The 22,077-nt window shown below is 46.5% G+C and overlaps 1 protein-coding gene across 1 annotated transcript in view; it reads left to right on the top strand.

The window, feature by feature from the left end:
* Window positions 1-22,077, top strand: part of NPHS1 (NPHS1 adhesion molecule, nephrin) — a 28,651-nt gene that overhangs the window by 507 nt on the left and 6,067 nt on the right. The window contains exons 2-23 of the mRNA XM_059153123.1: window positions 33-248; window positions 332-454; window positions 639-767; window positions 1,258-1,339; window positions 1,703-1,806; window positions 1,996-2,123; window positions 2,219-2,390; window positions 2,574-2,731; window positions 2,969-3,113; window positions 3,228-3,352; window positions 5,345-5,531; window positions 5,708-5,837; window positions 6,011-6,183; window positions 14,976-15,116; window positions 15,194-15,334; window positions 16,328-16,449; window positions 17,633-17,804; window positions 17,900-18,056; window positions 18,153-18,304; window positions 19,687-19,798; window positions 19,882-20,063; window positions 21,559-21,615. Coding sequence (XP_059009106.1) covers window positions 33-248; window positions 332-454; window positions 639-767; window positions 1,258-1,339; window positions 1,703-1,806; window positions 1,996-2,123; window positions 2,219-2,390; window positions 2,574-2,731; window positions 2,969-3,113; window positions 3,228-3,352; window positions 5,345-5,531; window positions 5,708-5,837; window positions 6,011-6,183; window positions 14,976-15,116; window positions 15,194-15,334; window positions 16,328-16,449; window positions 17,633-17,804; window positions 17,900-18,056; window positions 18,153-18,304; window positions 19,687-19,798; window positions 19,882-20,063; window positions 21,559-21,615 — 3,108 coding nt within the window. The remainder of the gene's footprint in view (window positions 1-32; window positions 249-331; window positions 455-638; window positions 768-1,257; window positions 1,340-1,702; window positions 1,807-1,995; window positions 2,124-2,218; window positions 2,391-2,573; window positions 2,732-2,968; window positions 3,114-3,227; window positions 3,353-5,344; window positions 5,532-5,707; window positions 5,838-6,010; window positions 6,184-14,975; window positions 15,117-15,193; window positions 15,335-16,327; window positions 16,450-17,632; window positions 17,805-17,899; window positions 18,057-18,152; window positions 18,305-19,686; window positions 19,799-19,881; window positions 20,064-21,558; window positions 21,616-22,077) is intronic.

Genomic DNA, 22,077 nt, shown 5'->3' with positions numbered 1-22,077 from the left:
TTCCTCTCCTGCTGACACCCCTGTGTCCCCAGGCCTGGCCCAGTTGCCGCTTCCTGCCTCAGCCCCGCGAGGCTTCTGGGCTCTACCTGAAAACTTGACGGTGGTGGAGGGGGCCACTGCTGAGCTGCAGTGTGGGGTCAGCGCCCCCGGCAGTGCGGTGCAATGGGCCAAAGATGGGCTACTCCTGGGGCCGGATCCCAGGATCCCCAGGTTCCCGAGGTATCACCTGAAAGGGGACCCTAGTAGAGGTAAGTGGTCAGGGCCCGAGACCCTGAACCACCAGCAGGGGCTCCCTAAGGTCCTGACCTGCGACCCTTGGTCTCGCCTGCAGGTGAATTCCACCTGCTTATTGAAGCGTGTGACCTCAGCGACGACGCAGAGTATGAGTGCCAGGTCGGCCGCTCGGAGACAGGCCCTGAGCTTGTGTCTCCCAGAGTGATCCTCTCCATCCTGGGTATGGGTGACAGACCCCCAGGATGCATGCATCCAGATTTCCATCCCTCTCCTGTCCTGGGGTCCATGATTCAAACCCCCAGTCCCAGACCCAAGGTGCACACCTGATGAGCACTGAGACTCCAAACCCAAATCCTCATCTTTTTCTCAGTGGTGGCAGCTTACCCCACACCTTTTCTCACCAGTGCCCCCCAAGGTGCTCCAGCTGACCCCCAAGGCAGGGAGCACAGTCACGTGGGTTGCTGGGCAGGAGTACGTGGTCAGCTGCCTGTCTGGGGATGCAAAGCCAGCACCCGACATCACCTTCTTACAGAGTGAGTGTGGGTGAACTGTCAGGAGCCCCTGGGGAGGGGGGGTGTCCTTCTAGAGGTCCCAGAAAATAAGATATTCCTGAGCGATGGGGATGCAGGAATGGACTTGGGGAGATATTGAGGCCAGTGTGAGACCCTGGAATGGGAGGGAACCTACAGGGAGAGACACCAAAGTGATCGCAGGACTGGCAGTCTGGGACTCAGGGAAGAGGCTGAGGCTCCAGACGGAGATATGGGTGTCATCACGGGTGCAGAAGCAAGAAGCAGGGTGATGGAGGTGGGTGACTCAACCCGGCCAGGTGGTGAGGGCAAGGGTGAGGCCCAGGACCTCCAGCATTCAGGGAGGCCTCGGTGGAGGAACCGAGCTGGAGCTTTTCCCCTGGAACCAGGAGGGAGGGGGCACTGTGTCCACCCTAAGGATTTCCAGGCCATTCTCCACAGAATCGACCTTGGGGGGAACCTGGCATCCCTCTAGCCCTCTTGTTGCCTCCAGGCGGACAAACAGTTTCTGACACCTCTGCTAATGTGAATGCGGGGTCCCAGGAGAAGCTCTTCACCACGGAGGCCACAGCCAGGTATGAAATTTGCGATGCCCTCCCCTCAGCCTGACCCCCAAGTTTCTCTGTGAGAACTCCAAGCATGGAGATTAGAGTCAGGCATGAACATCTGGGACCTAATTGTTCACAACAACCCTCCAAAACTAGTTCCAAAGCATCAAGTACAAGGATTTGGGCCAGGAGAGGGCCTCTGGAATCCCAATTTTCACTGCTGACCACTGCCCACCCCACAGATCTCTTCCATGGAATTCTAGATCCTAGAGGAAATCAGCAAAGAGACTTAGACCAGGTGTGGGAACCTGGGATCCCCCACCTCTTCTCCCTGAGTCCCCAAATTTCAGATGATGACTCTGACTCTAGAACTCCAACTTCTCATCCCAGGGTGACACCCCAGAGCTCAGATAATGGGCAGCTACTGGTCTGTGAGGCGTCCAGCCCAGCATTGGACACCCCTATCCGGGTCTCAGTCACCATGAATGTTCTGTGTAAGTGGGGAACTGAGTCAGCTGTGGGCACGGAGGATGGGAAGCAGGATTTAGGGGGTCCTGGGTGAGTGCAGAGATTAGGGAAGGTTCAGGTTATCAAGGAGAAACACGGGGTTTCAAGGGCAAATTGTGGGGTCTGGAAAGAATGGATGGGCTCCCCAGACCCACTGAGTGATTGCTGCTTCCCAGTCCCCCCAGGACCCCCGGTCATTGAATGGCCGGGCCTGGACGAGGGGCACGTGCGGGCAGGACAGAGCCTTGAGCTGTTGTGTGTGGCCCGAGGGGGAAATCCACCAGCCACACTGCAGTGGCTGAAGGTGAGGACAGAGGCCGGCCTGGGGATGGGAGGGGTAGCGGGGAGGTGGGGGGAGGAGCTGGCCCTGAGCAGGTGCGGCTCTCTCTCCATCTCCAGAATGGCCAGCCCATGTCCACAGCATGGGGCACGGAGCATGCTGAGGCGGTGGCCCGTAGCATGCTGGTGATGACCGTGCGACCGGAAGACCACGGGGCGAGGCTCAGCTGTGAGGCCCAAAACAGCGTATCTACGGGGATCCAGGAACGCGGGGTCACGCTGCAGGTCACCTGTGAGTCCTGATCCCAGCTGCCCATTTGTCACTCCGTGCCCCAGAGAACCATCTGTTTGTGCCCCCAAATCATGCCTATCTGATGCCAAAGACCTTGTTATCTGTCCCCAGTCCCCTGTCGGGGCCGGTCTGTGAGGCATCCAGCCAAGTTTCACGTCTCTCCTCTGCCCGTCATCCCTGCAGTCCCCCCCAGTGCCATTACCATCTTGGGATCCGCATCCCAGTCTGAGAACAAGAACGTTTCGCTCTCCTGCGTCACCAAGTCCAGTCGCCCACGGGTCCTGTTGCGATGGTGGCTGGGCTGGCGGCAGCTGGTGCCCACGGAAGAGATGGTCATGGATGTGAGGCAGTGGCCAGACTCCTGGGTCTGAGGGAGGAGGGAGCTGAGGGCACAACTCCTGGATCTGGGAGAGGATGGGCCTGGCAGCCTGGGTGACTGAGTCTGGCCTCCAGGGTCTCACAGAGGAGGGGGTGGAGATGCTTTCTGTGTCCTTGCTAGGGTCTGGGGTGAGCCCAGACCTTGGGTACCGGGGATGGGAGTGCTGTTGTTGCCAAGTCTGAAGCTCGCTCCTTGGCAGGGCCTGCATGGCGGCCACATCTCCATGTCCAACCTCACGTTCCTGGTGCGGCGAGAAGACAATGGTCTGACTCTCACGTGTGAGGCCTTTAGCGAGGCCTTCACCAAAGAGACCTTCAAGAAGTCACTCACCCTGAATGTGAAATGTGAGTGAGCCTCCACCCTTGCCCCCCCGGGGGTGCCCCATTCCTTAGAGACCCTCCCCCCAACCCTCAGGCCCAACGCAGAGAGAAAAGCCACTCTTCTTGCTTTCCTCACAGATCCTGCCCAGAAGTTGTGGATAGAGGGCCCCCCAGAGGGACAACGCCTCCGGGCTGGGACTCGAGTGAGGCTGGTGTGTCTGGCCATTGGAGGCAACCCAGAACCTTCTCTTACCTGGCTCAAGGTTGGTGCCAAACAAGGGCTTAGGGAGGTGGCCAGAAAGGGCTGTGGGGTGGGGTTGCGGAAGACAGAGCCCCTTTCTGTCTCCTCCAGAGTCTTCGGAAATGTTGGAAAAATGTGAATTTCTTGAAAAATACTAAAGAGTTTGAGTTTTGGTAAGGAACTGGAAAAGACACAAATGCCATGAGGATGAAACGGAATCCTAGGAAAACTCTGGGAATTCTGGAGAAAAGGCAATTAATTTCATCAAAAGTAAAGGAAATTCTGGTTAAATCTTAGGGATTCAGGGGCGCCTGGGTGGCTCAGTGGGTTAAGCCGCTGCCTTCGGCTCAGGTCATGATCCCAGGGTCCTGGGATCGAGCCCCACGTCGGGCTCTCTGCTCATCGGGGAGCCTGCTTCCTCCTCTCTCTCTGCCTGCCTCTCTGCCTACTTATAATATCTATCTGTCAAATAAATAAATAAAAAATCTTAAAAAAAAAATCTTAGGGATTCAGACGAAATGGCTGAAATTTTAGGGAAGGAACAAGTATTGCAGGTCCCAGGACAATGATGGGCAAAGGCTAGAAATTTGGGGGAAAGACTAATTATTCCACAGAACTTGAAAATTTATTAATATAAAATTCCATTCATGGGATTTGGAGGTAAGAAAGTGAAATTCCATTAAAATTAAAAGAAATTCAGGACACCTGGGTGGCTTAGTCAGTTAAGCATCTGCCTTTGGCTCAGGTCATGATCTCAAGGTCCTGGGATTGAGTCAGGATCCCTGCTCAGCAAGGAGCCTGCTTCTCCCTCTGCCTGCCACCCCCACTGCTTGTACTCTCGAGCTCTCTTTCTCTCCCTCTCTCTTGCTCGCTCTCTGGTACATAAATAAATAAATAAAATCTTAAAAAAAAAAAAAACACAACAAACCTTGGGGTGCCTGGGTGACTCAGTGGGTTAAAGCCTCTGCCTTCAGCTTAGGTCATGATCTCAGGGTCCCAGGATCAAGCCCTGCATCCAGCTCTCTGCTCAGCAGGGAGCCTGCTTCCTTCCCCTCCCATCCCCTCTGTCTACTTGTGATCTCTGTCTGTCAAATGAATAAATAAAATCTTAAAAAAAAAAACCTTGACTAAAATAAAATAAAATAAATTCTGAGCGAATTCTGAGAAAATCCTGGGAACTTAGGGGGCTAGTGAAAATTCCAGGGGAAAGACTAGGAATTATAGAAATGAAATTTAATTGGGTGAGTTGGGGGAAAATGCCAAGAATTTGGTCAATACAAAGGATTCTAGTAAAAGACTAGTGTAAGGGACACCTGGGTGGCTCAGTGGATCAAAGCCTCTGCCTTCGGTTCAGGTCATGATCCGAGGATCCTGGAATTGAGCCCTGCATCCCGCTCTCTGCTCAGCAGGGAGCCTGCTTCCTCCACTCTCTCTGCCTGCTTCTTTGCCTGCTTGTGATCTCTGTCTGTCAAATAAATAAATAAAATCTTAAAAAAAAAAGACTAGTGTAATAAGGGAATATTGGGAAAAGATTCAGAAATCTGTGAATGACTATGAAGTTAAGGGAACAATCGAAGGAAATTTGGGGGGAAAGTGGGAATTTTAAGAAAAAGAACTAAAGATAGGAAAAGATGAAGAAATTCTGGGAAAGGCTTGGGGATTCCATGGGACTTTCCTGGCGTGTGGTTGTTTGCTTAGTTGGAATGGATTTTGAGGAGTGGAGGGGAAGGTCAGCAGGGGGCACCAACCATTGCTGGCCTCCAGAGAGCCGTGAAGGTGGGGCGCAGAGATGGGGCGTGGGACTGGAGGTGGGTTCCCTCTGTAAAACCTCAGGGCTCTGGTGACCCAGGATAGGCTCTGGGGCCCCTGGTGGGAGGTGCTCTATTCTAGTCCCCATTCCTCTACCTTAGCTGGGTTCCAGGGGAAGGAGGCCCCTTTTCCTCATCACACGAATGGGGCTGTTTCTGGGGTAATGGCAGGGCAAGGCGGTCCCCCAGTCAGTGTTTGTCCTCAGGATTCCCGGACGGTGACCGAACCGCGGCAGCCCCAGGAGCCGCGGCGGGTGCAGCTGGGAAGTCTGGAGAAGTCAGGGAGCACGTTCTCCCGAGAGCTTGTACTGATCACGGGTCCATCGGACAACCAGGCGAAGTTCACGTGCAAGGCGGGTCAACTCAGCGCATCCACGCAGCTTGTGGTGCAGTGTGAGTGCGCTCCTAGCCAGGGTCTGGGGGAGGGCTTGGTCGCAGCAGGGAACTAAGCCAGAGCCAGGCTGCCGGACAGTGCATACATACCGACAGCCAGGACGCTGCTGCAGAGTCTGGGATCTAGGCAAGGCGGATGCAGTTCTGAGTCTTTCTCTTCTGGTCTGTTCTTGAAGTTCCCCCTACCAACGTGACGATCTTGGCCAACGCCACAGCTCTGCGCCCAGGGGATGCGTTAAACTTAACTTGCGTCAGTGTTAGCAGCAACCCTCCCGTCAATTTATCGTGGGACAAGGAAGGGGAGAGGTGAGAGCACCAGTGGCCCCTCCTCTGTCTGGTTCTGGTCAGGCCCCTTCACCGTTTGTGCCCTCCTCCCCACCCCTGGCTGGTGTCCTGTCCTGTACCTACCACTCCTCTGGCTCTGATTTCATCTCTGTGCTAGCCCTGACCTGACCCTACCACCCCTCCTCCGGCCACAGGCTGGAAAGCGTGGCCACACCACCCCGTAGTGCCCCATTCAAAGGCTCTGCAGCAGCTAGGAGCGTCCTTCTGAGACTGTCATCCCGAGACCACGGCCACCGAGTGACCTGCCAAGCCCATAGCCCTGAACTACGGGAAACCATGAGCGCCTTCTACCGCCTCAACGTGTTGTGTATGTGGAACCCCTCTTGATTCCCTCCCAACCTTACACTACTTGGGTCTTCACCTTGACACCGTCCTTTATCTCCATTCTAAAGCTTGAAACTTTCCTGATCTTTATCATGGACCCTGGCTCTACACCAATTCCTATCCTGCACAACCTCCGTTTTGCCTTCTATTCTAACCCCTGCTGTGAACCCTCCTGAACTTCTCTCCAACTTCTTTTTTTTTTTTTTTTTTTGCATTTAAAAAAATTAACGTATAATGTATTATTTGCCCCAGGGGTACAGGTCTGTGGATCATCAGGCTTACACATTTCACAGCACTCACTATAGCACATACCTTCCCCAGTGTCCATAACCCAGCCAGCCTATCACTACCTCCCCACCCCCCAGCAAACCTCAGTTTGTTTCATGAGGTTAAGTCTCTCTTATGGTTTGTCTCCCTCCCAATCCCATCTTTTTTTTTTTTTTTTAAGATGTTTTTATTTATTTGTTTGACAGCTAGAGATCACAGAGAGGTAGGCGGTTGGGGGGGGGGCAGGCTCCCCACTGAGCAGAGAGCCCAACGAGGGGCTTGATCCTAGGAACCCGGGACCATGACCCGAGCCGAAGGCAGAGGCTTTAACCCATTGAGCCACCCAGGCGCCCCATCTCCCAATCCCATCTTGTTTCATTTTCTCCCTCCCTACCCCCCATGATCCCCCTTCCTGCCTCTCAAATTCCTCATATCAGTGAGATCATAGGATAATTGTCTTTTTCTGGTTGATTTATTTCACTTAACATAATACCCTCTAATTCCATCCACATCATTGCAAATAGAAAGAGTTCGTTCCTTTTGATGGCTGCATAGTATTCCAGTGTGTGTGTGTGTGTGTGTGTGTGTGTGTGTGTGTCCACATCTTCTTTATCCATTCATCTGTTGATGGACATCTAAGTTCTTTCCATAGTTTGGCTGTTGTGGACATTGCTGCTATAAACATTCAGGTACATGTGCCCCTTTGGATCATTACATTTGTATCTTTAGGGTAAATACCCAGTAGGGTGATTGCTGGGTCATAAGATAGCTCTATTTTTAACTTTTTGAGGAATCTCCATACTGTTTTCCAGAGTGGCTACACCAGCTTGCATTCCCACCAACAGTGTAGGAGGGTTCCCCTTTTTCTGCACCCTTGCCAAGATCTGTCATTTCCTGACTTGTTAATTTTAGCCATTCTGACTGGTGTGAGGTGGTATCTTATTGTGGTTTTGATTTGTATTTCCCTGATGCCGAGTGATGTTGAGCAATTTTTCTTGTGTCTGTTGGCCATTTGGATGTCTTCTTTGCTGAAATTCATGTTCATGTCTTCAACTGTTCATGTCTTCTACCCATTTCTTGGTTGGATTATCTGTTCTTTAAGTGTTGAGTTTGCTAAGTTCTTTATAGATTTTGTATACTAGCCCCTTTTCTGATATGTCATTTGTGAATATCTTCTCCCATTCTGTCAGTTGTCTTTGGTTTTGTTGACTGTTTCCTTTGCTGTGTAAAAGCTTTTTATCTTGATGAAGTCTCAATAGTTCATTTTTTGCCCTTGTTTCCCTTGCTTTTGGTGATGTTTCTAGGAAGAAGTTGCTGAGGTTGAGGTTGAAGAGGTTGCTGCCTATGTTCTCCTCAAGGATTTTGATTGATTCCTGTCTCACATTGAGGACTTTCATCCATTTGGAGTCTGTTTTTGTGTGTGCAGTGTAAGGAAATGGTCAGGTTTTATTCTCCTGCGTGTGGCTGTCCAATATTCCCAGCACCATTCGCTGAAGAGACTTTTTTTTTTCCATTGGGCATTCTTTCCTGCTTTGTTGAGGATTAGTTGACTATAGAGTTGAGGGTCCCTTTCTGGGCTCTCTATTCTGTTTCATTGATCTATGTGTCTGTTTTTGTGCTAACTACCATACTGTCTTGATGATGACAGCTTTGTAATAGAGTTTGAAGTCTGGAATTGTGATGCTGCCACCTTTGGTTTTATTTTTCAACATTCCTATGGCTATTTGGGGGCTTTTCTGGTTCCATATAAATTTGGGGATTATTTGTTTCATTTCTTTGAAAAAAATTGATGGTATTTTGATAAGGATTCATTAAATGTGTGGATTGCTTTAGGTAACATAGACATTTTCACAATATTTGTTCTTCCAATCCATGAGCATGGAATGTTTTTCCATTTCTTTGTGTCTTCCTCAATTTCTTCCATGAGTACTTTTTAGTTTTCTTCCAAAGACTTTATACAGAGTATTTGTCTCTTTGATTACATTTATTCTTAGGTATCTTATGATTTTGGGTGCAATTGTAAATGGGATGGACTGCTTAATTTCTCTTTCTTCTGTCTTGCTGTTGGTCTATAGAAATGCAACTGATTTCCATGCATTAATTTCATATCCTGACACTTTACTGAAATCCTATATGAGTTCTAGCTGTTTTGGAGTACAGTCTTTGGGTTTTCCACATAAAGTATCATATCATCTGCAAAGAGTGAGAGTTTGACTTCTTCTTTGCCAACTTGGTTGCCTTTTATTTCTTTTTGTTGTCTGATTGCTGAGGCTAGGACTTCCAGTACTATATTGAATAGCAGTGGTGATAGTGGACATCCCTGCCATATTCCTGACCTTAGGGGAAAAGCTCTCAGTTTTTCCCCATTGAGAACGCTATTTGGGGACGCCTGGGTGGCTCAGTTGGTTAAGTAGCTGCCTTCGGCTCAGGTCATGATCCCAGCGTCCTGGGATCGAGTCCCACATCGGGCTCCTTGCTTGGCAGGGAGCCTGCTTCTCCCTCTGCCTCTGCCTGCCATTCTGTCTGCCTGTGTTCACGCTCTCTTTCTCTCTGACAAATAAATAAAAAAATCTTAAAAAAAAAAAAAGGAGAACGCTATTTGTTGTGGGTTTTTCATAGATGGTTTTGATGATATTGAGGTATGTACTCTCTATGCCTACACTGTGAAGAGTTTGGATCAAGAATTTTTTTTTTAAAGATTTTATTTATTTATTTGACAGAGAAATCACAAGTAGATGGAGAGGCAGACAGAGAGAGAGAGAGAGGGAAGCAGGCTCCCCGCTGAGCAGAGAGCCCGATGCGGGACTCAATCCCAGGACTCTGAGATCATGACCTGAGCCGAAGGCAGCCGCTTAACCCACTGAGCCACCCAGGCACCCCTGGATCAAGAATTTTGTCAAATGCTTTTTCAGCATCTACTGAGAGTATCATATGGTTATTGTTCTTTCTTTTATTGATGTATTTTATCACATTGATTGATTTGCAGATGTTGAGCCAACCTTGCAGCCCAGGAATAAATCCCACTTGGTCGTGGTGAATAATCCTTTTAATGTACTATTAGAGCCAATTGGCTATATTTTGGTGAGAATTTTTACATCTGTGTTCATCAAGGATATTGGTCTGTAATTCTCCTTTTTGATGGGGTCTTTGTCTGGTTTTTGGATTAAAGTAATGTTGGCCTCATAAAATGAGTTTGGAAGTTTTCCTTCCATTTCTATTTTTTGGAACAGTTTCAGGAGAAGAGGTACTAACTCTTCTTTAAATGTTTGGTAGAATTCCTCTGGGAAGCCATCTGGCCCTGGGCTCTTGCTTTTTGGGAGATTTTTGATGACTGCTTCAATCTCCTTACTGGTTATGGGTCTGTTTAGGTTTTCTATTTCTTCTTGGTTCAGTTTTGGTAGCACATACGTCTCTAGGAATGCATCCATTCTTCCAGATTGTCAAATTTGCTGGAGTATAGTAATATGTTCATAATATGGTTTTGTAATTGTATTTCTTTGGTGTTGGTTGAACTCTCCTCTTTCATTCATGATTTTATTAATTTGGGTCCTTCCTCTTTTCTTTTTGATAAGTCTGGCCAGGGCTTTATCAATCTTATTAATTCTTTCAGAGAACCAGCTCTTAGTTTCACTGATTTGTTCTACTTTTCTTTTGGTTTCTATTCCATTGATTTCTGCTCTGATCTTTATTACTTCTCATCTCCTGCTGGGTTTAGGTTTTCTTTGCTGTTCTTTCTCCAGCTCCTTTAGGGGTGGGGTTAGGTTGTGTATTTGATAACTTTCTTGTTTATTTCTTTTTTTAAAAAAAGATTTTATTTATTTATTTGACAGACAGAGATCACTAGTAGGCAGAGAGACAGGCAGAGAGAGAGAGGAAGGGAAGCAGTCTCCTGGCCAAGCAGAGAGCCCAATGCAGGGCTCAATCTCAGGACCCTGGGATCACGACCTGAGCCAAAGGCAGAGGCTTTAACCCACTGAGCCACCCAGGCACCCCTCTTTTTTAAAAGATTTTATTTATTTATTTGACACAGAGAGAGAGAGATCACAAGTAGACAGAGAGAACGGGGGAAGCAGGCTCTCCACTGAGTAGAGAGGCCGATACAGGACTCAATCCTGGGGCCCTGAGATCATGACCTGAGCTGAAGGCAGAAGCTTAACCCACTGAGCCACACAGGTGCCCCACCTTTCTTGTTTCTTGAGAAATAGCTTGTATTGCTATATACTTTCCTCTCAGGACCACCTTTACTGTGTCCCAAAGATTTTGAACAGTTGTGTTTTCATTTTTATTTGTTTCCATGAATTTTTAAAATTTCTTATTTAATTTTCTGGTTGACCCATTCATTCTTTAGTAGGATGCTCTTTAGCCTCCATGTATTTGAGTTCTTTCCAACTTTCCTCTTGCAATTGAATTCTAGTTTCAGAGCACTGCAGTCTGAAAATATGCAGGGAATGATCCTAATCTTTTGGTACTGGTTGAGACCTGATTTGTGACCCAGGATGTGATCTATTCTGGAGAATGTTCTATGTGTACTTGAGAAGAATATGTATTCTGTTGTTTTGGGATGGTATGTTCTAAATATATCTGGTATTCCCATCTGGTCCAGTGTGTCATTTAAAGCCTTTATTTCCTTGTTGATCTTTTGCTTAGATGATCTGTCCATTTTGTTAAGGGGGGGTATTAAAGTCCTCCACTATTATTGTATTATTTTTGATGTGTTTCTTTGATTTTGTAATTGTTATTATTTGTTATTAATTGGTTCATATAATTGGCTGCTCCCATATTAGGGGTATAGATATTTAAAATTTTTAGATCTTCTTGCTGGACAGGCCTTTTAAGTATGATATAGTGTCCTTCCTCATCTCTTACTATAGTCTTTGGCTTAAAATCTAATTTATCTGATATAAGGATTGCCACCCCAGCTTTCTTTTGATGTCCGTTAGCATGGTAAATTGTTTTCCACCCCCTTTAAATCTGGAGGTGTCTTTGGGTCTAAAATGAGTTTCTTGTAGACAGCATATCAATGGGTCTTGTTTGTTTATCCATTCTGATACCTTGTGTCTTTTGATTGGAACATTTAGCCCATTTACATTCAGGGTAACTATTGAAAGATATGAATTTAGTGCCATTGTATTGCCTGTAAGGTGACTGTTACTGTATATTGTCTCTCTGTTCCTTTCTGGTCTGTTACTTTTAGGCTCTCTCTTTGCTCAGAGGACCCCTTTCGATATTTCCTATAGGGCTGGCTTGTTGTTTGCAAATTCTTTTAGTTTTTGATTGTCCTGGAGGCTTGTCTCTCCTTCTATTTTCAATGAGAACCTAGCTGAATATAGTATTCTTGGCTGCGTATTTTTCTTGTTTAGTGCTCTGAATATATCATGTCAGTCCTTTCTGGTCTGCCAGGTCTCTGTGGATAGGTCTGCTGCCAATCTAATATTTCTACTGCTGTGTGTTACAGACCTCTTGTCCTGAGCTGCTTTCAGGATTTCAGGATTTTCTCTTTGTCGCTGAGACTTGTAAGTTTTCCTATTAGATGACAGGGTATGGACCCATTTTTATTGATTTTGAGGGGGGTTCTTTGTGCCTCTTGGATTTTGATGCTTGTTCCCTTTGCCATTTAGGGAAAGTCTTTGCTATAATTTGTTCCAATATACCTTCTGCCCCCCTTTCTCTTTCTTCTTCTTCTGGGATCCCAATTATTCTATTTGTTTATTTTCTTTTTTAGAGAGAGAGAGAGAATGAGAGAGAGCATGAAAGGGGAGAAGGTCAGAGGGAGAACCAGACTCCCTGCAGAGCTGGGAGCCAGATTCAGGACTCAGTCCCATGACTCTGGGATCATGACCTGAGCCAAAGGCAGTGGCTTAACCAACTGATCCACTTAGGTGCCCCAGGGATCTCAATTATTCTAATATTGTTTCATCTTATGGTATCACTTAGATCTCGAATTCTCCCCTCATGGTTCATTAGTCGTTTATCTCTCTCTTTCTCAGGTTCTTTATTCTCCATTATTTGGTCTTCTGTATTACCAATTCTCTCTTCTACCTCATTCATCCTAGCAGTAAGAGCCTCCATTTTTTATTGCACCTCAGTAATAGCTTTTTTTAAAAATTTCAACTAAGTTAGATTTTAGTTCTTTTATTTCTCCAAAAAGGGATTTTTATCTCTCCAGGAAGCGATTCTCTAGTATTTTCCATGCTTTTTTTGAGCCCAGCTAGCACCTTGGTAATCATCATTCTGATCTCTGGTTCTAACATCTTACTAATGTCTGAATTGATTAGGTCCCTAGCTGTTGGTACTGCTTATGTTCTTTTTTTTTTTTTTTTGAGGTGAGTTTTTCCACCTTGTCATTTTATCCAGATAAGAATAGATGAATGAGAGAACAAAATACTAACAGGGTAGCAACAACCCCCAGAAAAATATACACTAACCAAATTGGAAGAGACCCAAAACTGGGGGGTGGGGGAGAAGAAAAAAAACATGTATATATATATTAGACTGCTGAAAAGAACAGAGCTACACACTTGATTTGGGGTGTTTTAAAGAAAGAAAAACTTACATATATACAAAAATAAGGGTAATCATGATGAAGGGATAGAATATGTCTGTAAAGATGAAAATTAAAAAAAAATTCTAAAAAAGGAATTGATAAGAAGTAGTTGAAAAAAGAAAAAAAAGAGGAAAGAATGCGATCAGGCTGGAGACTAGAACAAAGCCATGCACTAGATTTAGGGTATATTTTGATCTAGTAGAGGAAATTGTATCCCAAAATTGTAAAGAAAAAAAAAAATCTTTACGTATACAAAAAAATAAGGTTAAATACAATGAAGGGATAAAATATAACTATAACAATGAAAATTTAAAAGGTTTTTAAAATGGTATTGATAAGATAAAATTGTTTAAAAATGTTAAAATAGGAAAGAGGAAAAAAATTAAAAGATAGAATAAGAAAAAATAAAATTTAAAAAATTTAACTTTGAAAGACTAAAAGATCATGGGAAAAAAACCATGAATTCTATGTGGTACCTTCCCCTAGCTCTGGAGTTCCACAGTTCTTATTGATTGGTGAACTTGGTCTTGGCTCACTGATCTTGTTGATATTCTGGGGGAGGGGTCTGTTACTATGATGCTCAAATGTCTTTGCCCCAGATTGAATTGCACTGCCCTTGCTGGGGGCCAGGCTAAGAAATCTGCTCGGGTTTGCTCTCTGGAGTTTTTGTTCCCTATAAGTTTTCCATAGAGCTTTCCTGTTTCCTGTTTTCCTGAACATCCTCCTTAGAGGATGGGAATGAAAATGGCAGCCTCCCAATTTCTAGCCCAGAGGAGATGAGAGCTCAGGCCCCACTCCTCAGTGTGCCCTCAGAGAAAAGCCATCAATCCCCCCCCCATCTCCCTGGTCTCTGGCCATGTTCCAAGATCACCCAGCCTGTGACGGAGCATTTCTATCTCTGGCACACTACCCGTTTGGAGTCTCCAAACCCAGCAGATTCCTGCAGAGTGCTTTCATGCTGCTCCTCCCAGAGGAAAAAGGAGGGGGTCTCCCCAGGTTTGCCACTTGTGGGGTCCCTGCTCGAAGAGCAGTGGTTCGACTGTGCCACGGATCACAGTTTAAGGTAACCCTGAGCTGAGAGCTCACTCCTCGGCTCTGTCTCTGTAGCTGGCTTCCTGCTCTGATACTTGGGAGCTCTGCTACACTCAGACACCCTTGATCATTCTGTGACCTGGCAGAACCTGAGACCAAACTGTCTCTGCAAGGGTTCTACTTCCCACTCAGCCTCTGGAGTGACGTCCCTCAATGGAGCAGACTTCTAAAAGTTCTAATTTTGTGCTCTGCTGCTCCACCGCTTGCCAGGAGCTGGCCCTCCTCCTGAGGTCTATCTTCCTGTATATCATTTTGGATTCACTTCTCCGCATGTCCTACCTTCCGGAAAGTGGTTGGTTTTCTGTTCTAGAGTTGCTGCTCTTCCTCTCTTCTATCTCCTGTTGAGTTTTTAGGTGTTCAGAATGGTTTTATAACTATGTAGCTGAACTCTTGGGACCTGATATTTCGGTCTCCTACTCCTCAGCCATCTTGCTCTGGAGGCCTTCTCTCCATCTTTTCTTTTTTTAAGATTTTATTTATTTATTTGAGAGAGAGACAATGAGAGAGAGCATGAGTGAGGAGAAGGTCAGAGGGAGAAGCAGACTCCCCATGGAGCTGGGAGCACTATGCAGGACTCGATCCCAGGACTCCGGGATCATGACCTGAGCCAAAGAGACAGTCATCCAACCAACTGAGCCACCCAGGCATCCCTTCTCTCCGTCTTTTAACCTGACTCTAGCCTTTACTCTCTTCCTAAGCTAGATCCTAACCTCTATCCTGAACTCATAATAGCTGAGCTCATCTCTGAATACCTTGTCCACAACCTTCAGTCTATTCATGACTCCAACTTTAACCCTTATACCTGATCTCAAATCCATCCCAGAACCCAACCTTTACAACAATCTTGACTCTTGGTGGCGCCCTTCCCACAGACCCTCCGGAGTTCCTGGGAGAGCAAGTGTTTGTGGTGACTGCGGTGGAGCAGGGCGAGGCACTGCTGCCAGTGTCTGTATCTGCCAACCCTGCCCCTGAGGCCTTCAACTGGACCTTCCGTGGCTACCGCCTCAGCCCAGGTGCGTGGAGAGGCCACAGAAAGGGGTGCAGGTCTCCCGTGCTGGAGAGACAGGCTCCTCACACTGATCTCCCCCAGCTGGTGGCCCGCGGCATCGCATCCTGTCTGGTGGAGCCCTGCAGCTATGGAATGTGACCCGCGCTGACGACGGCTTCTATCAGCTGCATTGCCAGAACTCGGAGGGCACCGCTGAAACTCTAGTGCGGCTGGATGTACACTGTGAGGCCCCATTATCAACCTAGGAAACTAAGGAGTTCTGGGAACCCCGCCCCCCTGCTAACCACACCCACTCAGGGACTCTGCCCAATGTGGAGTCTCGTCTTGTGGAAGCTCTGCCTACCTAGGGATGTCCACTCATCCTGAAAGCCTCTCACTTTGGGATCCTCCACTGTGATGGAGTCATTCCCACTTTGGGAACCCTACCCACTAGAGAGACCTTACGTGGAATCTGCTCAGACAGGGGACCACCTACATGGGACTCAGTCTCATCAGGAAGCCCTGGGGTGCCTGGGCAGGTCAGTCAGCCAGGCATCTGACTTTTGATTTCAGCTCAGATCATGATCTCAGGGTCCTGAGATTGAGCCCTGGCTCCTCTGTGCTCAGGGTGGAGCCTGCTTAAGACTTCAGATTCTCTCTCCCTCTCCCTCTGCACACATGAGCTCTATGTATGCAGGAGCTCTCTCCCTCTTTCTCTGTCTCTCAAAAAACAAACAAACAAAGGAGTGGGGAGGCACCTGGGTGGCTCAGGAGGTTAAGCCTTTGCCTTCGGCTCAGGTCATGATCTCAGGGTCCTCGGATCCAGCCCCACATCAGCCTCTCTGCTCAGTGGAGAGCCTACTTATCCCTCTCTCTCTCTGCCTGCCTCTCTGCCTACTTGTGATCTCTGTCTGTCAAATAAATAAATAAAATCTTAAAAAAAAAAAAAAAAGAAAGAAAGGAAGGAAGCCAAACCCACTGTGGAAGATCCACTTCCATACAATCCTGGAACTCCACCAGACCTCCTCTTGTCACCACAGAGGCGCAGTATGGTGGAGGGTGGGGGAATGCCTCACTAACCCTGAGAGCTTTACTCCAAGTGCTCTGCATAAAGGGCAGACTGCATACCTGTGACTTTCCTGAGCACCTCTAAGACACCTCTCCCACCTGGGGCCTTCTCCCACCATCATCTATCTGTATGGCACAAGTGCCTTCCCCAATTCCTTGCCTCTCCAGATGCTCCCACTATCCGAGCTCTCCAGGACCCAACTGAGGTGAATATTGGGGGTTCTGTGGACATAGTCTGCACCGTTGATGCCAATCCCATCCTTCCAGAGATGTTCAGCTGGGAGAGGCTGGTAAGGATCCAACCTTTGGTCAATGGAGGTGGGGGCTGGTGGATGTGGTTTCTTGACTGTGAGCTCCTTGGGGGGAGGGATCACAGCTATATGATCCTATATAATGATATATTTGTTGGGACATCCTCCAAGAACTAACTAACTGTTGAATGGCAGATGGATGGATGCATGAGTGGGTAGGTAAACAAATGAGTGGGTGGCAGGTGGATGGATAGGTAGGTAGATGGTACATAAATGGAGGGAAGAACATATGGACAAACAGACAAGTGAATGGATAAATGATGAATAGATGAGTGACTAAATAGTTGAATGAGATAAATGAATAGATAAATTGACTAGATTAGAGGGTACATGGATAGATAAATACACCATTAGTAGGGCACCTGGGTGGCTCAGTGGGTTGAGCCTCTGCCTTTGGCTTGGGTCATGATCTCAGGGTCTTGGGATGAAGCCCCGCATCAGACTCTCTGCTCAGTGAGGAGCCTGCTTCCCCCTCTCTTTCTGCCTGCCTCTCTGCCTACTTGTGATCTCTCTTTCTGGCAAATAAATAAATAAATAAAATCTTTAAAAAAATAAGCCATCAGTGGAAAGATGTCTGTGAAAGAATGATGGATGGATGAATGGATGGATGGATGGATAGGCAGATGGATGGATGGATGCATGGGTCAATGGAGAGACGGATAAACAGTAGTAGTTAAATCAACTGATGAACATTTGCATGTACTTATGGGTATGTGCATGTATGAGTAAATAGAAGGGGTGAATGGGTAGAGAGATGGAAGGGTGGATAGCTGGAAGGCAGAACAAAGATAAATGAATGGGTGAATGCACAAAAGGATGACGGAGAGGTAGATGAATGGATAGATAAATGAATAAATCAATGCAGAGATGGATGGTTAAATAGATGGTGGATGGGTAGATAGGTCATTCTGAGCATGAATGATTGGGTAAATTAATGGGTGAATAATTTTCTTGATTGGTGGATGAATGGATGGGCCCATGAATAAATGCGTGGATAGATGGATGGATGACTCAGGGAATGGAAAGATGGGGGAATGATTTCTTTGCTAGATCTGTGGAGGATGATTGTGTCTGGGAGAATAAAGATGGACCCAGTTTGGGGGAGAATGAGGCTGGGGCCAGACTTGATGGGGGGACCATCTCCTGTATCTTGTGCCTCAAGGGAGAAGAGGAGGAGGACCAGAGCCTGGAGGACATGGAGAAAATGTCAAAGGGAGCCACAGGGCGTCTTCGAATTCACCATGCCAAACTGGCCCAGGCTGGTGCTTACCAGTGCATTGTGGACAATGGAGTGGCACCTCCAGCCCGAGGACTGGTCCGACTTGTTGTCAGATGTGAGTAACACCCAAACTCTGATTTTAAGGCCTCCACTAAACTCACATATCTCATGTCCTTCCACATACCTCATTTGACCAACAACCCCTTCTAGTTCCTCCCCAGGTGGAGCACCCCACTCCCCTAACTAAGGTGGCTGCAGCTGGAGACAGCACCAGTTCTGCCACCCTCCACTGTCGTGCCCGAGGTGTCCCCAACATCGTCTTCACTTGGACCAAAAATGGAGTCCCTCTGGATCTCCAGGATCCCAGGTGACTGAAGGCCTAGCCAGGGAGCACACTAGTTCTAACTTTGGTCCTCCAACCCCAGTTACCTTTCCTGAACCTCTGTCCCACTCCCCGCCCTAGGTACACAGAGCATACATACCACCAGGGTGGCATCCACAGCAGTCTCCTGACCATTGCCAACGTGTCTGCAGCCCAGGACTACGCCCTCTTCACTTGCACAGCCACCAACACCCTTGGCTCCGATCACACCAACATTCAACTCGTCAGCATCAGTATGGTGGGAGTGGGCTGTGAGGGTGTTGGGCAGATGCTCCCTGGGTCTATCTGCAAGTCTAGTTGGCCCAGAAAGGCAGTGTTCCCCAAACCTGAGAAGTGTTTATGAACGGAGATGGAGTTTTAGCCTGCCTTGAAAATACTAGTGGAGACTGGATCTTCAGGGAACCTCACAACAAGGAAAAGAAGTGGGGGATTATTGGCCCAAGTAATTAAAAAGTAGGTTGTCAGGAGTTGCTGGATTTAGGTTCAGCTATCATCAAGAACTATCTGACTCTTAGGTCTGCTTTTCTGTGTTGGTTTTATTCTAAGGCTCTTCATAGAGGCTGTTAGACTTCCCAGGGGAAATGGAATTTTTTTTCTCTTCCTAACAGTGGTATGAAATTACTAGACTTATGATTTATTGGCTCTATTCAGGTCACATCCCACCCCTATACCAACCCTGTGGTCAGGGAAGGCGACATCCTGGTTGGCTTGGCTCAGTCATGTATCTCTCCTACAAGGAGTGGGGTCATTTCCATCAGAAGTATCTGGTCTGAGAATGTGGACAAGTGGTTTTCCAAAGGATACTCAGGGTTCTGCAACCAGAAGAAACAAGGAATGAATGTGACATAGGCACCAAAAAATTCACACAAGGAACGTATGTCATATACAGCCAGGGCTGATAATTGTCAAGTCTATTTGCAAATTTGCCTACGTGCTAAAATTTATTTGTAACTCCCAAATCAATACTCCTGCTGCTTTCTTGGTCATTTGGGAATATGTACAGAGCAGATAAAAAAAATTGAGTCACCCAATGAACATATTTTCGGTTGGGTTAGAACAAGGTGACACTCTGCTTTCTTGCCCCAGCTTTCACACTATAAGGAAATGTCCTCTCTGTAGTCTATTTAGTCCCACATGTATTGCACTTTTGTGCTTTTTGTTAGTGATTTTGCTATTTAAAGTGGCCCTTAGCCATAGTGCTGATATGCTGTCTAGGGTTCCTAAGGATAGGGAGAAAACACTTCTGTTGGATAAGCTTCATTCAAACATGAATTGTAACACTGTTTGGCAATGAGCCAAACACTGTGAGCTCAATGTTAATGAATCAATAAGATACATTAAATAATGTGTCTTAAACAGAAACACACAAAAAAACAAGGTCATGTATTGATTGGTTGATGAAAATTTTGTGACGGGAGGTTCACAGGAACCTAACTGTATTTCCCCCAGAAGCAATGATTTGATGTTCTGTAATTCAGTGTTCATACCAACTTTATAGAACATAACCACCGCTAATTATAAGAATCAACTATATATTTAAAATCATTCTTAGAAAAACCTGGAAGGAATCTCCTTTTGTAGCCTCTGACTACTCCCCTCATCCTTTTCCTCAAAGGCCGCCCGGATCCCCCAACAGGATTAAAGGTTGTGAGCATGACCCCGTATTCAGTGGGGTTGGAATGGAAACCTGGCTTTGATGGGGGTTTGCCACAGAGGTTCCAGATCAGGTGGGTCCCCGTCAGGGCAGGAAGAGATGGAAGCCAGCAGGGTTGGGGCACCTCCCCGAATGACTACTCTCCTTTTCATGCAGATATGAGGCACTGGAGACTTCAGGGTTCCTCTATGTGGATGTCCTACCACCCGAGGCCACCACCTTCACCCTGACTGGACTGCGGCCCTCTACACGATACAGAATCTGGCTGCTGGCCAGCAATGCCCTAGGGGACAGCGGAGTAACTGACAAGGGGTCCCAGATCACTATCACAACCCCAGGTGGGAAGGGACAATCTTGAGCAGGTTGCAGAGCTCCTCAGGGGACTTATGAAGTGATACAGGGATGTAGATACTCTTCCCTTTTTATAGATGAAGAAACTGAAGACCAAAATGCTAAGCAAAGTGCTGAGGCTCCCACAGCTAGAAGGAGGTAAAGATGAGACTGGAACTCAGGCAGATGAACTCCAGGAACCAGTTTTTAGCCACTAAATGATTCTGTCTGAATGTGGTTAATGAGAAGGGGAAATTAGAAAAATGTTTGTATTCAATGGAAGGAAAACATGGAAATTGTGGGGTGCAGCTAAAGCAGTGTGAGCAGGACATTTACAACATTAAGTGCTCGTTTAAATTTTTAAAAAAGGTTTCAGACTGATGCTTAATTTCCATCTTAAGAAATTTAAAAAAGAAGAGTAAATTAAACCCAAGGCAAACAGAAGGGAGGAAATAATAAAGAACAAAAATCAATGAACTAGAAAACAGAAAAACCATAGAGAAAAATCAATGAGAACTAAAGTTGTTGCTTTGAAAATGTCAAATAACTTTTATAAAGCAAATCAAGGTGAAAAAGAGAGAAGACACAACTATACCCGTATCAGGAACAAAGGGGGCATTACTACTAATCCTACAGGCATTAAGGGGAAGTTAGGGATAATTACGGGCAACCTGATGCCAATAAACTCAGCAACTTTGATGAAAGGGACAAATTCCTTCATATGACTAATGAGAACACTTGAGTGGCTCATCACACAAAGGCTGGTTTAGGTCCCAAGCCCTGCCGCTTCCTAATCATGAGACCCTGGGCAAGTTACTTAACATTTTCGAGCCTCAGTGTCTAAAGATAAGGTATCTCAGATATCTGTGCCTGTTACTGAAAGTAAGGTCTCTCTCAGTCAGTTGTGAGGATTAAATAAATTAATCTATCTACAGTGCTTAGAATGGGGACTCGAATAAAATAAGTGCTATGTAAATATTGATTTAAAGAAACTTCTGTTTACTTTGCCCCATTAAAGCTCCCTCTTTCTGTCTTTCCCTTCCTTACAGAGCAGCCTTCTTCCTAATGAAAGTAAGGAACTTCATCCTTTCCTCCTCTTTCTTTCACCCATTACCATCTTCCCTCTAAATACTAAAGCATGAGCACACTCATTTACTTGCTCTAGAACTAATACCTCAATTAAGACATTCTGAGGGCCCAGCATCTTTTTTGGTCAACCTCCAACATTGATAATTTGGGTAAAAGGGATCTTCCATACCATAAAGCACTCATCAACGATAATCATCATCTTCATCATCATTATTATTATTGGCATTAGAATGGCTATTAATAGTATTGCCATTATTATCAGCAATTTGCAGGCCTCTTTGAAGTAGTCCTAAGAAGCCATAAGTCAGTACCTCAAAATGGGTTGAAGAGCTTAATAGGAAACTGTGAAATATTTAAGGCTTACCCAGATTCTTGGTGTTAATTCACAATCACTGTATCTACCCCCACCCCCAGGTCTAGACCAGCCTTCTGGAGAGCCTGACCACCAGCTGCCCACAGAGCAGCCTGAAGGTAAGTTTTCAATCCCTTGAATATTCCTCTCTCCCCTGAGGATGGAGCCTTCTGGTTTCCAACCCCACCAGCTCTGTATGTGGCCACAGCCGCTTAAGACTTAGCTCTGTCCAGGGCGCCTGGGTGGCTCAGTGGATTAAAGCCTCTGCCTTCGGCTCAGGTCATGATCCCAGGGTCCTGGGATGGAGTCCTGCATCAGGCTCTCTGCTCAGCAGGTAGCCTGCTTCTCTGTCTCTCTCTGCCTGCCTCTCTGCCTACTTATGATCTCTGTCTGTCAAATAAATAAATAAAATCTTAAAAAAAAAAAAAAAAGACTTAGCTCTGTCCCTAAGCTCTTTCTCTTTCTGGATGTGACACACTTTCTCTCTGCTTAATGCAGTTTAATACTGAAAGAATTAGCTGATTCTATGCCCTGTGCAGAGCCTGTATCAGTTGGCTTAAAAAGAGAGAGATAGAGAGAGA

The sequence above is a fragment of the Mustela lutreola genome, chromosome 16 (assembly GCF_030435805.1).
Source record: "Mustela lutreola isolate mMusLut2 chromosome 16, mMusLut2.pri, whole genome shotgun sequence".
Taxonomy (NCBI): domain Eukaryota; kingdom Metazoa; phylum Chordata; class Mammalia; order Carnivora; family Mustelidae; genus Mustela; species Mustela lutreola.
The sequence above is the reverse complement of the archived record's forward strand: the minus strand, read 5'-3'. Positions and strand labels throughout refer to the sequence as shown.